Source organism: Engraulis encrasicolus, chromosome 5 (genome assembly GCF_034702125.1).
Source record: "Engraulis encrasicolus isolate BLACKSEA-1 chromosome 5, IST_EnEncr_1.0, whole genome shotgun sequence".
In the NCBI taxonomy this organism is placed as follows: domain Eukaryota; kingdom Metazoa; phylum Chordata; class Actinopteri; order Clupeiformes; family Engraulidae; genus Engraulis; species Engraulis encrasicolus.
The window spans coordinates 51,046,795-51,065,888 of record NC_085861.1 but is presented as its reverse complement, the minus strand read 5'-3'; the positions used below and the strand labels follow the sequence as shown (position 1 = coordinate 51,065,888).

At 45.3% G+C, this 19,094-nt stretch overlaps 2 protein-coding genes across 3 annotated transcripts; one reads left to right on the top strand and one right to left on the bottom strand.

The window, feature by feature from the left end:
- Positions 1-3,140: 3,140 nt before the first annotated feature.
- Positions 3,141-9,997, bottom strand: sec61b (SEC61 translocon subunit beta). Its single transcript, XM_063198322.1, has 4 exons — positions 9,875-9,997; positions 9,311-9,408; positions 8,355-8,462; positions 3,141-3,644 (listed from the first exon to the last, which is right to left on the bottom strand). Exons 1-4 carry the CDS (start codon positions 9,875-9,877, stop codon positions 3,557-3,559), a joined length of 297 nt encoding a protein of 98 aa, XP_063054392.1. The 5' UTR covers positions 9,878-9,997; the 3' UTR covers positions 3,141-3,556.
- Positions 9,998-10,285: 288 nt separating this feature from the next.
- alg2 (ALG2 alpha-1,3/1,6-mannosyltransferase) lies at positions 10,286-17,428 on the top strand. 2 transcript variants are annotated; one of them, XM_063198321.1, is made up of 5 exons: positions 10,286-10,443; positions 11,430-11,739; positions 12,057-12,350; positions 14,948-15,091; positions 15,585-17,428. In XM_063198321.1, the coding sequence occupies exons 2-5, from the start codon at positions 11,431-11,433 to the stop codon at positions 16,053-16,055; spliced, it is 1,218 nt and encodes a 405-aa protein (XP_063054391.1). In that variant the 5' UTR covers positions 10,286-10,443; position 11,430; the 3' UTR covers positions 16,056-17,428. The 2 variants fall into 2 exon arrangements, with proteins under 2 accessions (XP_063054391.1, XP_063054390.1); XM_063198320.1 differs by having other exon boundaries at positions 10,286-10,647.
- Positions 17,429-19,094: the final 1,666 nt, after the last annotated feature.

Here is a 19,094-nt window from a genome sequence, read left to right as displayed (position 1 = left end):
GCTCATAAGTCCTGAGTTGGCTGTAGCCGGTTCTTTACATTTTTACCGTAATTGCGCTGCCTACAGCCAAAAGAACATCACTCATCCCACCTTTTTTTGTCACTGTATTTCCAGGAGAGAGAGAGAACCAGAGTCTTCAAATAGTCTTCATTATCAGAGCAACTACGTACATATAATCTGTACACTGTATTTAAACATATAGGCTACCCATATGTTGCTCCTCTACGTTTTGCACTTTCTGATCAGATGCTAAACTGACATTTCTTACCCGTATTTATACATGTGTGATGCTCAATACTACTCTCTACAGTAAGACATAGTATATGTGTTCACATGCAAAGGACGTGTTGCATCCTATAGCATTGTCACGTGAAGAGACGTGCTCGCGCTGAAACCTTTCACTGCATTTCCTTCACTGTTTCTGACTATGTTTTGGAGGGAAGTGAAGGTGCTCTTGCAGAATATGTGTTGGAATACTTATTTATACATCAAGTTTAACCTTTTACTCTCTCTCTCTGTGTCTGTGTGTGTGTGTGTGTGTGTGTGTGTGTGTGTGTGTGTGTGTGTGTGTGTGTGTGTGTGTGTGTGTGTGTGTGTGTGTGTGTGTGTGTGTGTGTGTGTGTGTGTGTGTGTGTGTGTGTGTGTGTGTGTGTGTGTGTGTTTTGCAGCTGTGCACGGCTGGGGACTGTCCCTTTGCACAGGCAGTGGTTGAAACTCAGGAAATGGTTAAAAAAAAGTGTAAAAAAGAAAAGACAAATAAGAAAGCATTCAGATGTCTAAGAACCACAGAAAGAGCTTTCAGTCTGTCTATCTCTCTCTCTTTTCCCTCCTCCCTCTGACAAACAACACTGCGCTGCATTTGAAAATAATAAATTATACCTGCACTAAGCATACCTCCCAACTGTACGTTTCACTTCATTACTGGAGATTATGTGTATTGATGTTTTTATTTACCTTCAATGTACCTGTAACAAACATTTCTGTGATCGTGCATGTGCGAGAAAAGAGCTACTGAAAACTCATTGTTGTGGCTGTCAACGTTGAGGTTTTACGGGTATTTAAGTAACATGCATAAAATATTCTTCCAGTCATTATTTTAGTCTATTCTCTACATTTTGGGGGTATTTTTGTTTTAAAATAGAGGAAACATTTCTTTACGAAAATGTGCAGGGTTGTCGTACAGGGGAGTACAGTGTGACTGAGTTAGTAGGGCCATAGGGGGCCCAAACGGTGTCTAATTCATGTAGATATATAGCTGGGGGGAGGTCCATTGGAGCTGATTGTAAGGTACATAGGGCTCACAATTTGCTACTACGCCCGAGTGTTTGCATGTGCATAACTGACAAATATCAACAAGCACAGGCATCACTCACTCACACACTTTCAGTGAATTCCGTCCTGCTCCTGGTGCATGTGTTTGTCGTTTAAAAAAGAGCAGTGCTCCTTACAAATGATGGCCAACCTGGCGGGGGATATCTTGCCAGTTCAAGAGAGAGATTTTGAATTGCCTGTGTACAGGAATCTATGATTCTGCTGTACAGCAGTCTACAGCTCCTCCTATGAGTCAGATTTGGAATTGCACTGGGCCACATCTCTGGATTCAGACTTTGCATTTTATTAGGGCTCATTTTCAGATGCACTTTCAATAGCAATTACACTTTCAATTGCAAGAAGAATACCAGTCAGTGTACTGTTCAGAATAAACATCAAAGTGTATTCTTTAATAGAAAGTCTATAAAGTTGTGTGCCATTTCCCCCTGATGTTACAGATAGTATCTGGACCCCATTGTCATATCAGGCCGTCTTGTACATCACAGACCATGCAGTGCCTCCTTTTTCAAAAGGATTTCCAATCATTATCCGAGTGGCTTGAACATACTTGTAAATCAATAGCAGAGTTCCGGGAAATAAAGAAACATCTAATTTAGCGAGTTATTTTTCAGCCCAAACACAAAGGTTGATAAGGTATACCAGACAATAGTGTGGCGATGGCCACTTCCCAATAGGAAATGGATGAAAAGTGTATCAATAAACACAAAATCTGATTTTGACAAATTTGTTTAGTTGTAATCAACCATGATTTACTCAAAAACATGACACCCTGCAAATCTCAAGTTCATATACAAATATACAAATACAAAACATACAGTGTTAACTTGGAAAATCTCATATGAATGCCTATTCACAATTTGGCACGTTTAGTTATTAGTTTGTTTAGGTATGATCAAGCGAATGGAATTACTCAAAGCACTCGAGATGCTGCAAATCACAGCTTGACAGTTCCTACAGCGTTACCTTAAACCAATCCTGTAAGAGCCTTTTAAAAGAATATTGCTGCCTTCAGAGTGGGCCCATCTACATAATAAACGACATGTTGGCACCCCAGACCAGTGGGTCAAAACTACATTTGGGCACCCCAAATCAGTGGGTCAAAACTACATTTGGGCACCCCAACTCAGTGGGTCAAAACTACATTTGGGCACCCCAACTCAGTGGGTCAAAACCACATTTGGGCACCCCAACTCAGTGGGTCAAAACTACATTTGGGCACCCCAAATCAGTGGGTCAAAACTACATTTGGGCACCCCAAATCAGTGGGTCAAAACTACATTTGGGCACCCCAACTCAGTGGGTCAAAAACTACATGTTGGCACCCCAGACCAGTGTCACCATACCAGTGTGTCAGGATTCAGGTGGAAACGCTGCACAGCTGCAAGTCAAAACCGGACAGTCTTACTCCACTTTAAGCCCAAGGAATGTGGAGACACCTTGTTTGCATAAAACCCCTGCTTATGCCTTAAGCAAATTGTATGCTAATAACAAAAAGATACCAGTCTGGACCAGGGGCGGATTATGATTACATGGCCGAGAAAGGCCCCCCTCAATGTGTGTTGCTAGTGTACAAAATGATTCAGGGTTTTGGGCCAGATGTGAGAGTCTATGTTGAAGTCCTCAGAAAAGTTTGAATTTCAACACAATATGAGAATGGAAATATAGAGGCTTGTGCTTCAGGGCCCCCTTAAGTCTTGGGCCCCTGGGCCTGGGCCCGATAGGCCTGTGCAATAACATGTACTTGCTCCGGACTTCCAAAGTCTCATCAATATACTACATGCATGAAAAAAATTACAACGGGGCGGACACACGGCTGCAGACCTTACTTTATTTGCAAATTCTTATTTAACACTGTGTACAAATTATCCTTTAAACAAAAAAACAAAAAAAACAAAAAAAAAGATAGATAGAAATTACAAAGAAACGAGCAGATGACTTCCATGATGAGCCTTGACAGGCGTGAGAAGATCTCTCCAGATGGTTCAGTTTAGAGTGATGGGACTGACTTGTCAGGGACGAGAGGGGGGAGGAGGAGGAGGGAGGAGTTGTGACTGCAGAGCAGAGGCCCTCCCTGGGGGTAGGGTGGCAGGTTTGGTCCACGTCTGATGGCTTTAAGAGATGATGGAAGCGGGAGAGACAAGAGCCGCAAATCGACCAGGGTGGGTATCGGTAGGTAAGTGGGAGGTGGTGTGGTGCAGATGGTCAAGCGTCCGAGGCACTCCGCTCAAGATCGGGTGTACTTGCCCCAGATATGCAGCATGAAGACAGAGGCAATGAAGAGCAAACTCATCACCAGGACTGGAACGGGCCCACTGTGTGGGAGAGAGAGGGGTGGGGGGGAGGGGAGGGGGGGGGGGGGGGGGGGGGGGGGGGGGGGGGGGGGGGGGGGGGGGGGGGGGAGAGAGAGAGTTAACAGTTAACACCCATTCATCGTATCACTTTCACTGGTTCACAATTACAAGTTACAGGGACAGTAGAGCCACACATTTATCACATTCAAAAGGGGGGGAGGGGACAAAAGAACAAAAGAAAGAGCAAGGAAAGAAGGAAAGAAAGAAAGAAGAGAAAGGAAGAAAGAGTAATTTATGGCCGTCTGAGTGGCCATGGCTGACACCTGTCAAACAAACATGTAATATGTGGGGGCCCCCAGGCTGGGATTGCTAGGAGGAGCGGACGCCTGGCCTGCCTCTCTCTTTGGCTCGTTGAACACTTAAGTGCTCACAAAGGCTCAATAAGCAAAGTCTCCACCCTGCCTGAAGGCATCACACTTTATTTTTGCCTGTGTGTGTGTGCACGCATGTGTGTGCATGCGTTCATCATCCCCAAACGTCTCACTCTTACGGCGCCCCCTAGTGGCATGTGCAACAAGAATGAATTCAAATCTCCCTCCTCTTGCTGATGTGATTACAGGTAGATGGATGTAGTGCACTGCAGAGAGAAATCTGAATAATTTGCCTAATAACCTGAAAGTGAAAAGTAAGCTTAGAACTGCCCGAGTAATGCAATGTACAACATTTAAACCTTCTATGGGGTACGACGGTATTTAGGAAATCTGTTCCTTTCTCCCCAAGTCAGAGTATCATTGTGTTGGAGCACCAAATGACTTTAGTATAGGGTTAAGTCAAGTACACTAATGCAATGACAGAGACTGGAAGATTTGAGTGCATTACTCAAGTAAGCATTCTTGAGGCTTAAACTAAAAAGTAAGTTTATGCAAAAGCACATCTGTGATGGAAGGGGTGGGGTGAGGAATGTAATGTGTTACTTTAAGCTGTTTATTTATTTTTACCTTAATTGTAAAATTAAAAAAAGTGTTATATGAATTATAGTGTAATAAAATAACATTTGGATAGACAGGTAATTTCAGACTTTTTCTTATCCCGATTAAAAGTGTCCCTGTAAACCTGGCTATTCTGTCTTCGAGGTAATAACCAGCCTGGTAACTCAACGTAGAAATGTAAATATGAGCAACACAGTTCTAATGCCCAACTTCCGAGATGGAAGTTGCTTTGAGTCATTGGAGACTCCTCTCTCTGACAGATGCTCAATGCCTCCTTGTGATGGACAGCTGAGGTTCGATTCAGTTCCTCACCCACAGGACCAATCGCAGCACACCCTCTGGATCATGTGACTGTGGATTAGCGGCGCGGTAGGAAAGGGGAAGTGGCTAACGAGAACATATAGCTAACGAAGGGCTTTATTAGAAGCCTCCTCTTCATAGAGTCCCCCGGGTCGCTAGGCAGCCAGGTAACCATGCCGACTCAAGGCCCACCCCCCAGGCTTTAATTGATGTGACCTTTCAGAACGGAACTTTAATTAAGCACACACACACGCACGCGCGCACAGTCACACACACACACAGAAGACTTTGGCAGCATTAAAAGACTGCTTCCCTTTGACCCATAACCACTCATACACACAAGCAGGTGCACTGCCAGTGAGAGGCACGCACGCACACAAACTTAGTAAGGATCAGGAGGTGGCCTAAACACAGAGGGATGATATCCAGTCATTAAATTTTCATGTTTATCCCCATTCCCATCATCCTGCTCCCCTCCATCAATTAAACATACCTGCTCTCAGAGAGAGAGAGAGAGAGAGAGAGAGAGAGAGAGAGAGAGAGAGAGAGAGAGAGAGAGAGAGAGAGAGAGAGAGAGAGAGAGAGAGAGTGAGAGAGAAAGAGAGAGAGAGAGGGGAAGAGAGACAGAAAGAGAGAGAGAAACAGAGAGAGAGAGAGAGAGAGAGAGAGAGAGAGAGAGAGAGAGAGAGAGAGAGAGAGAGAGAGAGAGAGAGACAGAAAGAGAGAGAGAAAGAGAAAGAGAAAGAGAAAGAGAAAGAAAGAGAAAGGAGGGAGAGAACGGATGTGTGAAACTCATTGCAGGCTTTCCTAAACACCTAAATAAATTATTCCTCTTACAGTCTTAATTCTGCACACATTAGGAAGGGACAACACACACCAGTCCAAACATCCAGTCCAGTACCATCTTACTAAGGATGTGGGGGGGGGGTGTCGAGAGGGTATTGCTTGAAAATAGCTGTACTAGTCAAATTAAGTTCTTACAAAAAGAAATGTCAATTAGTTGGCAGACACCATGCCAATACATGACGAAAATGATGAGGCATGTGTGGTCTCATACATACTTTTGGCCAGTCACATGATGTGCCAACATGAAAAAAAAAGTGTGTAGAGGTCCAAAGACGGTTCAAAACTTGCATGCTATTTATACATAATCGCATGATGCCATGTTGGGTTCTGGGGAAATAACGGTGAGGAGACAAATAAACTCTGGGATACAAAGCAGAAGATCAAACAGCTAAACTGTCAATGTAGCTACTAAAGCAATGAGGATCATGAATCACAGATTTACAGCCATTTACACCTGTACAAACAGGCTGTACTACCTCATCAGATGATGTGGTATGCACACAATGTACAAGCCAGGTGCAATGCAACAAGCGGCTTTGTTAGAGTCTTTCTAAAGGGCCGTACACACACGTCGCTGCTATTTACTCGCTACTTGCTCACTCGCCTACTCGCCACTCACTCTGGGTGATTTTGTTTACTGGTTGTCATGGTTCCTGTTGTCCGCGCCAATAACGTCCGTACGAAACAAAATGTGGGCCTATGCTGTTTAACCGGTTTAGTCGTGTGCTGTGCACAACCATGCATATGAGCCTTTGATTGTGTATACTGTATTGGATGTATTTTCCTCAACACTTTTAACCAAAGTGTGATGGCGTGCAGAAGTTGGGTGGTCAGAACACCACAGGGGCAACGTCACCTGTCAATAATCTGTATTCTGCATTCCAATTGGTTACTCGCTTAACTCGCGTCGCTCGAAGATAAAATAAGTTTATCTCGGAACCCGCCCACATCGCATCGCTTGTACTCTCCTCGCCTACTCGCCAGCGAGACTCGGTGGAACACGTAGACATTCTATTGACTTCATCCGCTGAGCGAGTTACTAGCAGCGACGTGTGTGTACGGCCCTTAAGAGCCTCTTTGAATCAATCACGGCAATGAACTTAACCTCCACCTACGATTTACCTTCACCGAGTTGCAGAGAGAAGCCAGATTTCTCCAACAGAAAACATGAATGAACAGGGTCGTAAAAAAGGCATCAGTGAAACATAACGTTTGATCACAGAATGGGAAACATGGCAAGCCCTTAGACCAGGCACTTATTGGGCAGGCACCTTGCATGGTGAGGCATAAATGCAATTCCATTGTGTGCAGTGTGGTATGCAGAGTCAGTGTCAATTGGATTTTCCCAGGAGACTTCAAAATTCCAGTCTATGATGCTGTTTCTCAGTCATTTGGGGGACCCAAGGGCGAACAAGCTACCAGCTTCTACAACACTAGGGCAAACATCTTCTAGAAGAGCAAGATAAATCATACCTCACCTACACAATGCAAAGGAGTGCGCTCAAGTTTGTTCTCCTAACGGGTCATTGTCTTCTTCTTCGGTATGATTGTGGCTTCCATAAGATGTGCACTACCGCTATCTACAGCACTAAGGGAACTCCATTTCTTCTCAATCTAAAGTCTCTTAACCCAGCACTTCAAGAGTCAGACTTGGCTTTATTTTTGAATGCGTCTTTGATTAAATTATAGAGGTAGTGCGAGTTACCTGGGTGATTAGGGTTAACGGTATAAAATATAGCCTACAAACTAATGGTAAAATCCAACACTTAATTTAATTTGTAATGATAATCATCATATTTTCATAAACATTGAATTAAATTGAGTACAATAATGTGCTATAGAAATACTTATTGATTGATTAACTGATGGATGCATCCTCTGTGATTTTGCCACTTCAAATAAAGTTAAGTCCTTGAATCCTGTACAAATTGCTCAGGATTACATTCGTGACACATTAAGGTGGAGGAACTTGTATGGATGGGTCATGTGTGCACTTCCCAGACACTCAGCCAAATTGTACGGAAGCGGCCTGTAGTTCTATAAACTACAGACTAAATACGGTGATGCTGTAAGCTTACTCTGCTCAGGGTCTTGCATATAACTTAAGGACGAATATCATGCTAAACTGTGTGTTGCACTCAGGGGACATTGACTTGGCACGTCTTAAAATCAGCCCCCCCCCCTTTGTCACTTTGATTTTAATGCTTGTGTAACAGCACAATTCCATACTTAATCATTTTTCTGTTTGCTCCATTTTTCATTTCTCTATGCATTTCATTTTGTTATTTATTTTCATAATATTGTGTTTTGTTGTGCTTGTTCTAATTTTGTTCTACTTAATTTCTAATAGCTTTACTGAATAGTGGTTCCACTTTGAATGTTTAGGGGGACGTTTTAGAAGGGGAACTGGCCGGAACCGGCAAGATGTGTTGAATGTAAAGCTGATGGTCAGCCGTAATAAAGAAGGTTTATCGGACAACTGTAACCTGTGTCGTTCTTACTGTTCAACAACTTTTGAGGGCGATACTTTAGGAAATGTGGAACCCAAATACAGTTGGAGTACAGAATGAGTTTGATGTAGGGAGCCCATACTCACACTTTAAGGCCGGGTGAGTCCTCGGTGTAGAAGCGCCACATGCCGCCTGTGCCTGTGGCTGCGCCTGTGGCTCTGCCTGCGCTGCGCGTCCCGCTGCTTGTGGCCTTCCTGTTGGTGCACACAAATACACACACGGGTCGGTGACGCTTTAGTAGTAGCACACGTCAGGGTGGTGCAATCACAGCTAAGCTAATGCCACTATTGTATGGATTACCAGTAAATTATTTTTATTCTGTTTTTAGTGGATGCTCTAAGAAGCACATTCATTGCAGTACATTACCAATAACTAATCAGTTTATGGGCATTTGCTGTGGTTGCTGGTTGTACCACCTGACTAATCTGAGCACAAAAAAATACACACACGTAATACACACACACACACACACACACACCATTTTCTATTGAGAGCAGTGTCATAAGCAAGAAGGGTGCCGTCTTGTGACATAGCTAGAAGTGGGAAACATGGCCTAATAATCAGGGAGGTGGTCCTACGATCAGAGGGTTGCAGGTTTCAATCCAACCCATACCTCTCTCTACACCTCCAGCCATGGCTGAAATGCCCTTGAGCAAGGCACCAAACCCAACATTGCTCCTGGAAATGTAAACAATAGTGCAATGTAATGTAATGTAACAATGCCTACAATGTGACAAGACTGTTCGTCTGTTGTTTGCACCACATCCGTTGTAAGACAGATGGTGAAGATTGTAATTGAAATACTTTTTACGCTGGGTGTGTGTGTGTGCGTGCATTGCGCGCGCATAAGTGTGTGTGTGTGTGCGTGTGGTGAGGGGGTAGAATGGGCACCTCATCTAAACTGATGAATTGCTCAAGACAAAAATGAGACGTATGCAAAGAAGACTACCCTAAATGTTAACTCAGTCTGTGTGCCTTGGCTATAATCAAAAATCTTGTGGTATGAGGTGCTACTGTAAAGGACCACGTCACCCCTACTCACCTCTGTCGGACTGTAGACCCTGCAGCCCGGGGGGCGACTGTCTTGCTGGGAGAGCGGCTGGACGCTCCGACGTTTGTCGCACTTGCTGCTGGGCCAGGCTGGACAAGTAATTGTGACACGACATTAACAGAATAGCACTATACTTAATACACAGTCCTCCCAATACTGAAATGTCAGGATGCTTTTAAGCCATGATGACACAACAGTGCTTCACATACACTGTTGAGAGCCACGTCTACATTTAAATGATAGAGCTAGCGTTACCACCTCTCCTGCCAAATGATTCTCCACCGAATAAGAGAACAAATCGGAAGTTAAAGTTTGTCGAGTGCATTTGTTTAAAAGAGATCACTCATATAAGAGTATTGAAGCAAAGAATTAAACATCTGAATGAACTGACAGAGCATTTGAATGGACTGCTTTGACTGCTAATAACACGTCAAGCACCGCTGACTAGCTAAAGTAGCTAGGCAGTGAGCTGAAATGAAGTTTAACTAAATGTAAAAGCGACACAACAGTTATTCTGAAAATGAAATACACATAACATGAGGACACAATACTTACCATTTTATTAATGATATGGATGTTCTTCTCAAAACAGACCGGTCTTCAAAAGCAGACAGTTGCTATCCTCTGCCGAGCCAAATCAATGCAGCCTGAAAAAGACTTTCTTGATGACGACTCGTAGGGAAAGCCACGACAACATATTGTAGGACCCCATAGCAGCCTTGTATAACGCCTGGTTTAAATGAGTTGTATGCCGCCTTGATGTGCACTTATAATAAGATAATGTAACCTTCTAAAATATCAACATTAATTATTTGTGAACATACTTCTTGGGCTATTGATATTACTATTTTTCTGCTAAAAAGTGAGGAAATCTACGACATAAAAAAGAGGCAAAATATTTAGTAGTTGTCCGCTGATTCGTCAATAAAGTTGGCCCCAAGAAGACATTTTGGCTCAACCGGCTATCAAACCCGCGCTGTCAGTAATGTTCGTCCTTCACAGTAATCTGGAAACTGTCCGAAATCGGCCGAACCTTGAGCCAAGATGGTGTCCTGCATGTCTGATTCCAGCAGGACTCTCCCTTGACAGATAGGTTTACATTTGGCTTGGTGAATCAACTCCAGGTGCGCCTCTCGAAATTCATTCATGATTTTGACTAGTCGACGTCTTAATGTGTTTTGATCTTAAATGTAATGCCGTAAATATAGATCTTTAGTGCACCTTATTGGTTCTTCTAGACGTGTTTACTGTCCAAAGTATCAACTTGGTCAGAGACTGTCCCTTGACAAGCATAACCTGAGGCCATCAACAGTGTCATCCTCGTTAAGGTAACCAACTAGGAAAAGTTATTTGCCAAACACAAAATTCATGTGTAGCTCTAATGGACACACTGCGTAAGCTAGCTCGGTTTGTGTCTAGGTGTTTAAATTGATTAGCAGGTTAAGTTTTGAGGCTCACTGTAAGCTGGAGTGGTGGCCTGACTGAAATCATGTGAGCCTGGAGGAGTGTTGGATGACCTCATGTTTACTCTTACTGAGGCCTGCTCTCTTTTGGCCTGGTGGTAATTAAAGTGATAGTCTGTACTTGTGCCCGGAGGTTCGCAGGTTCACATTCAAATTCAGTCAGGTACCCATGATCGATGCGCTGGGTTGTTGTACTCATTTGTTGTGTTGGTAACCATTGGCCTGTGATAAGAGTAGAAAAACTCTTACAGTCTACCTCATTCAGGACAGTTGAATAACTGGTGGATAAACTATGCAAGATCATACTATCGTATGCTATTTTCTGCCTAATGGTAAAACCAGCTCTACTGCTAAATCTAATGTAATGTGTGCAGGAAAGCTTGGTGTGTGGGTGCTCTGTAACCATAACGATAAAACACATCTACAGCATCACTCTGGCTCTAGTTATAGTATGTTGCATGGTTAGTGTTCCTTTGAATGAAAGTCTCTGCTAAATGGCATTCAATGTAATGTAATCTAATGAACGAGTCTGCTAAATGCATTGCAATGCAATGTAATCAATGTAATAAAGTGTGTGCAGGATGGTGCGAGCAGTGTTCCTTTGAATGAAAGTGTCTGCTAAATGCAATGTGATGTAATGTGTGCAGGATGGTGCGGGTGGTGTTCCTGCACCCCGACCTCGGCATCGGCGGGGCCGAGCGGCTGGTGGTGGACGCGGCGGTGGCCCTCCGCTCCCGCGGCTGCCAGGTGGAGATCTGGACGGCGCACTACGACCCCACGCATTGCTTCTCCGAGACGCTGGACCCCGGTCTCCCCGTGGTGTGTGTGGGGGACTGGCTCCCCAGGAGCGTATGCGGCTACTTCCACGCCCTCTTTGCCTACCTGCGCATGATCTACGTGGCCCTCTACCTACTGCTCTTCCACCGTGAGGGCTTCGACGTGGTCTTTTGTGATCAGGTGATCTGCGAAACACTTTACACACCCAGTTCAAGTTTTCCTCCAAATGATTAAAGGTAGTTGAATACATGGTATCAAGTGTTCAGTTGTTCACTGTGGATTGGCATACTAGCTCATCTATCCTTACCTTGAGCACAACTAACTTATGTAGCATTGCTACAAGAGCATGGTCATCTCTCGTCAACCTTCAAGAAGCATGTGAAGAGACTTTCAAGACATCCCTCCATAACAGACAAATTGTTTTGATGAAATTGTATGTGATATTGATGAAATGTATGTGATGTCATGTATGAAATTCACTCTGGGTCGTATGTCAGGTGTCTGCTTGCATCCCTGTGCTCCGGCTGGCGCGTCACAGGAAGAAGGTGCTGTTCTACTGCCACTTCCCCGACCAGCTCCTGACGGCGCGGCGCTCCTTCCTGAAGCGTGTCTACCGTGCGCCGCTGGACTGGCTGGAGGAGACCACCACCGGCATGGCTGACCGCGTGCTCGTCAACAGCCGCTTCACTGCCGGCGTCTTCCGCCAGACGTTCCCGCGCCTGAGGGACGTGCACACTGATGTCCTCTACCCGTCCCTCAACCCGGTGTCCTTCGACATCCCTGTCAGCAAGGTACTGCACTGCCAATGTACTGCCAATGGGGCAGACTTGGCCTAAAGTTTAAGGAAATGGACTTTAGATCAGAGGATTGCAGGATCCATGGCTGAGGTGCCCTTGAGCAAGGCACTTAAAGATGGCCTCTCAACGTCATTTCATTAATATTGCTGTGCTCCCCATTGCTATTGAATGTGTTATGTGTTGGTCCTGTTTTAAAGAAACGTTCTGGTTGCTTTGTTTCAAGCCGTTTTTGCAAGCTAGTAAGGTGGCTTGTGGAGAAACGAGAGGGTGTTCCGGGTTTCTCGTAGATATGCATCTCTGATTGGTTCACTCCTGCTCTCGTGGAAATGCGTCTCTGATTGGCTCAGTCCTCCTGTTCTCGGAGAGCTTGTAATGGGAAACAGAGTCGCCACTTCCCCGGGTGGTACTGCACTATAGGGGCTCCAAACGAAGGCGTGCAGGCTCCATTTAGGGCTGTGCTCTTTCAACAGCGACCCCTAGGCGAGCTGCAGGCACGGAGCAACCAGAGTGGGCATGCTGTATGTATGAGGCTTTGTGCTGTGTGTGTATCTGAGAGTAGCAACCAGCTGATAGCTAAGCTAAGCGAGGTTTCGGGTCACCAGACGTTGCTTGTTTTGAAAACAAGCAGAAAAAAATGACTCTACATGTTTTTGGAAAAATGGGTTGACATAAACATGACATAAATGTGGGCAACACCTTCTTTCAATGTGACGCAACACAGAAAGGCTTTCGTGATTCGCTCGTTTTTATGTCAATTGGGAAACACCGGGAAACACAGCCAGGCGAGGTGACGCACCGCTATGAGAGCCTTGCAAGTGAGTTTAACTTCGGGTGACCATCCGATTTGCAAAATGAGTGAGTAAAACTGTATTTTATCGGAAGTTGGCCTTTAACAGTATACTGTAACCACTGTAACCACTACCCTGTTAATGACTGTAAGTCGCTTTGGATAATAGCGACAGCTAAGTGTAACTAGGCCTATGCAGTCGCCTCCGACTGCTAAAGGTATATCCCCTAAAAGCGATGCTTCCAGTCCCCCATCATTCCCAACACTCCCGTCCACCTATGTTAAATACAAAATATAAAAGAATATATTTAATATCTATACCAACATCAATGACGTGCATAGGCTTAAAACCAAACGACTATTGTGAAAACGAAGCAAAAAAAATATGGGGCAAATGGTAACACCAAAGAAAATGGATCTAACAAGAAGCGTCATTTTGTTTCTTTTCCGGTATCCACTTTATGTCGGGTGAACGCCCCTTTAGGAGACCTTCAGTTAGGGGACCTCGGGAGTCCTGAGGTTGAGAATCAATGAAGTCCCCTTAGCGCTGTAGATGGCGGTAGCGCACGTCTTGCGCAAACACCTCAAAAAGAGAAGAAGAAGTAGGGGACAACGCCCCCTTAGGAGACCCAACTTGAGCACACGCTTTTGCATTGAGTGGGCGTGTTTTGCGATATCTTGGTTTGATTCAGTATTTTTGATAACACTGTTTTAATGGTTCACTATTACAGTGGATCTACCACATTAGTTACAGTGTAGTAACCAGTGTAACTATACGTAATACCATATAATACCAGTGTACCAATGTACCATGTACCAATTTTATGCTTACATCATGTATTTTTGTGTAAGTGGTATGACATGGTATTGCATATTGTTACACTGGTACCTAATGTGTACCTAATTTGGTAGATCCACTGAAATGATGAACCATTAAAATAAGGTGTTACCGGGCAAATCAGAAGTTGTGGGCCAAATGAAAATTCCACCGTTTTGAAAGTGTTGATATACAAACGAATCAGTTTATGGACCTACCCTAGAGCATTCAGACACCAAATCTGGGACAAATCCATCCACCACGTCAGAAGTCATGGGACAAACAAAAATTCGGCATCTTGAAAGTTTGCAAGTGTTGACCTCCAAACTCGAATCAGTTCATGAACCTACCAAATCCATCCACCCGGTCAGAAGTTATGGGCCGAACAAAAATTTGGCCATCTTGAATTCAGCCATCTTGATAGTGTTGACCTCCAAACTCAAATCAGTTCATGAACCTACCCTAGAACATTCACACACCAAATCTGGGACAAATCCAACTATCCCTTCAAAAGTTATCGCGGTAACACGAAGGACCTAACGCCGCGGGGGACGCGGCGGCGCACGCAAAACCATTACATCCCAGACGCTCTGCGTTTCGGGGATGTAATGAAATGTATGTAAGGCAATGTAATGATAAGCACACATTCAGGCAGACTGTGATGGTGAGACCATCACTAGGTTTCTGGGTGTGCTCTGACTACCACACCAACTAGCCTGGCTCTTTGGTGTATTGGTCAGAGCCCCAATTAAGTACTCAGAAACTCTGGGCTTGTGACCCGGTGGAGAAGCTCTTCTTCCCCCTCACTAGACTGACAAGCACAAGCACATACACACATGTGCGCAGTGCCACACACGTACACACACATGAACATACATTTGGGTCAAGGCGTTTTCTTGGAGAAAACCATTTTAGGTACTTTTGTGGTTTATTTAGAATTTTAGATTCATTTGTGGTTATTTCGATTTTTTCATCTTTGTCACCAAGGGGCTAGATGAGCTGGTGCCCGAGGGTCGGAGCGTGGTGTTCCTCTCCATCAACCGCTACGAACGCAAAAAGGACCTGCCTCTGGCACTGCACGCCATGGCCGCCCTGCGAGACCGCCTGGGGGAGGGAGCGCTGTGGAACAAGGTGGGTCCAAGATGAGGCCTGGGGACAGACACATTAAGTTTACACAGTACAGTAGAGGTGATGGTTAAGTTTATGGAAATGTAACTGTAGATGTATGTGTTGAAAATTAATTCAATGAGTCCAGTATTGTTAGTCAGTCTAATGGCATTAACTTTAGTTTCATTATAACAGCTTAAACATAAGAAACAAAATTACAAAATTGCATTTGATATTAGGCTCCCATGGTAACCAGCCCTAGGTTGATTATGTGAGTAGCTTGAAGTCGTGAATTGCTATGCCTTCGGAACATCAGGATAACGTGATCAGTTGATCAGTTTTGACCTTAAATGAGATGTGCCTTTAAATGTATGGAGTATGGGGGAAGTGGCCCACGCTAGATTCAAACCTGTGTTCCCATGGGCATTTAGGCCGTATAGGGACAGCTCCCTTAACGCACTGCGCCGCAGCCCCCTCCCCATGTGTGATTATTTTGTCTTTGCCCCCTTTGACCCAGGTGCACCTGGTGATGGCGGGCGGCTACGACTCGCGCGTGCTGGAGAACGTGGAGCACCACAAGGAGCTGCGGGCGCTGTGCCGCTCCCTGGGCCTGGAGGCCCACCTCACCTTCGTGCGCTCCTTCTCCGACATGCAGAAGGTCAACCTGCTGCGCCAGTGCGCCTGCGTGCTCTACACGCCCGCCAACGAGCACTTTGGCATCGTGCCCGTGGAGGCCATGTACTGCCGCTGCCCCGTGGTGGCGGTCAACTCCGGGGGCCCGCTGGAGTCCGTCGCCCACGAGGAGACGGGCTTCCTGTGCCCGCCCTCGCCCGGGAGCTTCTCGGCGGCCATGGAGAGGTTTGTCAGGGAGCCGGAGCTGAAGGGGGTGATGGGTGAGGCGGGCAGGGAGCGGGTCATCAACTGCTTCTCACTGCAGGCCTTCACCGAGCAGCTGCACAGACACATCCTCAGCCTGACCACGCAATGATCATGTCACCGTGGCAACTGACAAAACAAACCATCAAAAACGGTCAGCCCAGGACCCAACAAAAAGGGCACCCATGCGTACATGTGCATGTGCACACAGATGCACACACAAATACAGTACACATTCTGACACTTGGGCCATGTGTGGCACTACAACATCAAGTTCAACTCACATTTATAATAATGATATTATGTAATGATATTTAAAATGTCAGGGTTTGCACTGAAGAATATTGAAATTTCATGTTCACCCCGGGAGTAGGAGTAGTGTAGTAGGCATTCCAGGGAAGTTTTAGGGGTGAACTTGATGTTACTGGAAACTCTCAAGATGACCCATTGCTTTTTGTGTCATACTTTTCTTTTCAACTTTTTGACATTGATGTATGTCTCTGATTAGAAAATGTAGTCTCCGTCTTTGTATGTTCCTTTTCAGACGTCTGTTGTTTCTGTCATAGAACTGTGTGTGTGTGAGTGAGAGAGATGGAGAGAGAAAGAGAGAGAGAGAGAGAGAGAGAACATCTGTGTTCATCAGTGAGTCTAGTGTGCGTAGCTCCCTGAATTCCTCTGGGACTGGTGTTGGAGAAGCGGCAGGCTGGTGGAATCTGCCCCCATTAGGGACAAGAGAAGCCACCGCAGCTGCAGCAGAAGGGGACAATAGTCTCTGTCCTAACCGCCTCCCTCCCCTCCCCTCCTCTCCCACCACCACCCTCAAACACACACCTACCCCCACCTTCAATTCCGCTGCTCCCCCGCAAAGCACGCGTGGCGCACCTAACGAACTGTCTGAGCCAGCCAAAAGAAGAAGCAGTCTGCGTATCGATCCCGCTGTCTCCCAGCCACGAGCCACGCCGCACACCCCCCTCCCCTACAGCTAACCCCCACCCCCCACCCCCTCCAGCCATTAGAGCTCCGAGCTCGAGGATCAATAGGGGGGAATTCTGGCGGTCCGGCGGGCAGACGAGAGGTCCGGGTCGATGGGAAGAATAGAGCGGATGCTTGTGGCAGGGCAAGAACATTCCTGCCTTAAAGTTTCGATGGCGGGCAGCAAGTCCACCGCAGCCTGCACACGGTACATATTTACTGTGTTAATTCAACACTTTGAGAGTCGGATTTCACACTCATAGTGTTGGTCCTATTCTCCCAGTGTTGAATGAGAATAGCAACATTTACTGTGTAATGGGCTATGTGAGGTTTGTTACTTGTGTACTTTCTACTTCCTCTGATAGATTTGTCTACTTGTTTTGACGCTGGTGTGTCAGGGGGGTCATGATTAAATGAAACCATGTACGTATATTATCTGTTCAGGGATCTGAATGTATTGATGACCAAAAATGAATCAGAATGTGAGCATTCATTATTAAAGTTGCGATCCGAGAAGTTTCTGCTTTTGTTTTTGTACTCCACAGTCCAGTATTCTGGTTTTGGATCATGCTTGTGTCTAGGTTTATGCTCCAAGAATACTCTGTAGATAGATTTACTGGGAAGTAGACATCAGCATTGTTCTGAAAGGAGTGAGGAAAATAACCTGTGAACTCAGTATAACATGGTACATAAAATGTCTGCTACAAGGGATGCTGTGGTGCAGTGTGCTAATGCACCTGTACCAGTATATACAGTACGATTGGGCTGTATGCCCATGGGGACCTGGGTCCATATTTGTCCTGGGTCATTTTCCATCTGTACCCACTCAGGGGACTCCAGCTCCCTCTTCCACAATACTGGCATAATAACGTCCTCACTCTGTTGCTTAAAAAAACAGGTCATTGCCCATTGCTCACTTGCTATGACGTGATAAACTCTAAGCTTGGTGTTGCACTGTCACTTTTAGTTTCTGGACAATTTAAAGGGGTGGGGTGGGGGCAGAAATCTGACCCATTTCACCTTTTTGAGGTCAACCAAATAACTCTGCACATTTTCTTGAATCTAGCATTCCAGTCGCTTAATACATTGTTTTATGACCAGTTTCCTACAGATCTGTTTCAGTCACTTCCATAATAAATGGACTCTGCCAACAGCCCATGGACTCTTACAGTCCAGCCCACGTACCTACAGTCCACCCAGCCTACAGTGTGAACAGGTGCTGTGTTCAGGTGGGGTCATCCCTAATGTTCCCCGGGTCCTATGTTCCCCGATACCGGGGAACTTTACCCTTTTTTCAAAAAACCATTAGCTCATTGACATGCTGTGTGGTGCCTCCCATGCCAAACTGGAGCATTGGCTGGTAGGTCGCATGTTGGAGCCCTGAGTGGCAACCTCAGTTACACTGGTGCCGTGACGTGGATGGGAGTGAGTTTTATAGCGGTAGGCCTATCGGATGCCAACTAGCAGAGTTTAATGATAGAATGTTAGTAAACCTCGCTCATAGTGTCAGAAGTGCTCAGCTATCAGTCTGGACCTTTAGCTCAGCGGTTTTGTGCTGTGCCTCCCATATTGAACTGCAGTGTTGACTGGTAGGTAGTGGGTTCAAGCCCTGAGTGGTGAACTAGTGCAGGATGACCTTGGTTACACACTCTCAGCAACAATGACTGGTGACCACAACACTGTTGCTACAAAAATCAGTTGTGCCTAGATGTTTAGGCTGTTAAGTGGACACTCACTCATTATTTTGGTGTTTTTCTGATAAGGCCACGACATCTTCAGAGGTTGCAGCCATCAGTCCCAGCACCCCAGGTTCACTCACTTGATAAAGCCAAGTCCTCTCCTCATTCACAGCCACTCACTCCTCTTCTCAGCAGTCAGAGGTCTTTAACTACCTGAATACCCTGAGCTTGAATGGGCTCTACTTCCTCCCGGGGGCCAAGATGGGCTTCTACCGTAGATCACACAGAAGATCAGTAGTAGATTTAATTCCATATGGTTAGTCACATATTTCTAACTGTTACAACGTCACATCTTGGCTGGAAAAGTTGTAGATTTAGAAGTTCTAAGTAGACTTCCATCAAGTAACATGGATGTGTTATTACACACATGTTATCTTGGGCACTTCGATGCCAATTTGAATGGATTAGCCTATTACTTCTCTAATCCTTCGATTACAGTG

Coding starts and splice junctions, on each gene's coding strand:
- sec61b (XM_063198322.1), bottom strand. Junction 8,463..9,310: donor GGGTCTACAGTCCGACAGAG/GTGAGTAGGGGT, acceptor GTGCACCAACAG/GAAGGCCACAAGCAGCGGGA. Junction 3,645..8,354: donor GACTCACCCGGCCTTAAAGT/GTGAGTATGGGC, acceptor TCTCCCACACAG/TGGGCCCGTTCCAGTCCTGG.
- alg2 (XM_063198321.1), top strand. CDS start 11,431: ATGGTGCGGGTGGTGTTCCTGCACCCCGACCTCGGCATCGGCGGGGCC. Junction 11,740..12,056: donor ACGTGGTCTTTTGTGATCAG/GTGATCTGCGAA, acceptor GTCGTATGTCAG/GTGTCTGCTTGCATCCCTGT. Junction 15,092..15,584: donor AGGGAGCGCTGTGGAACAAG/GTGGGTCCAAGA, acceptor CCTTTGACCCAG/GTGCACCTGGTGATGGCGGG.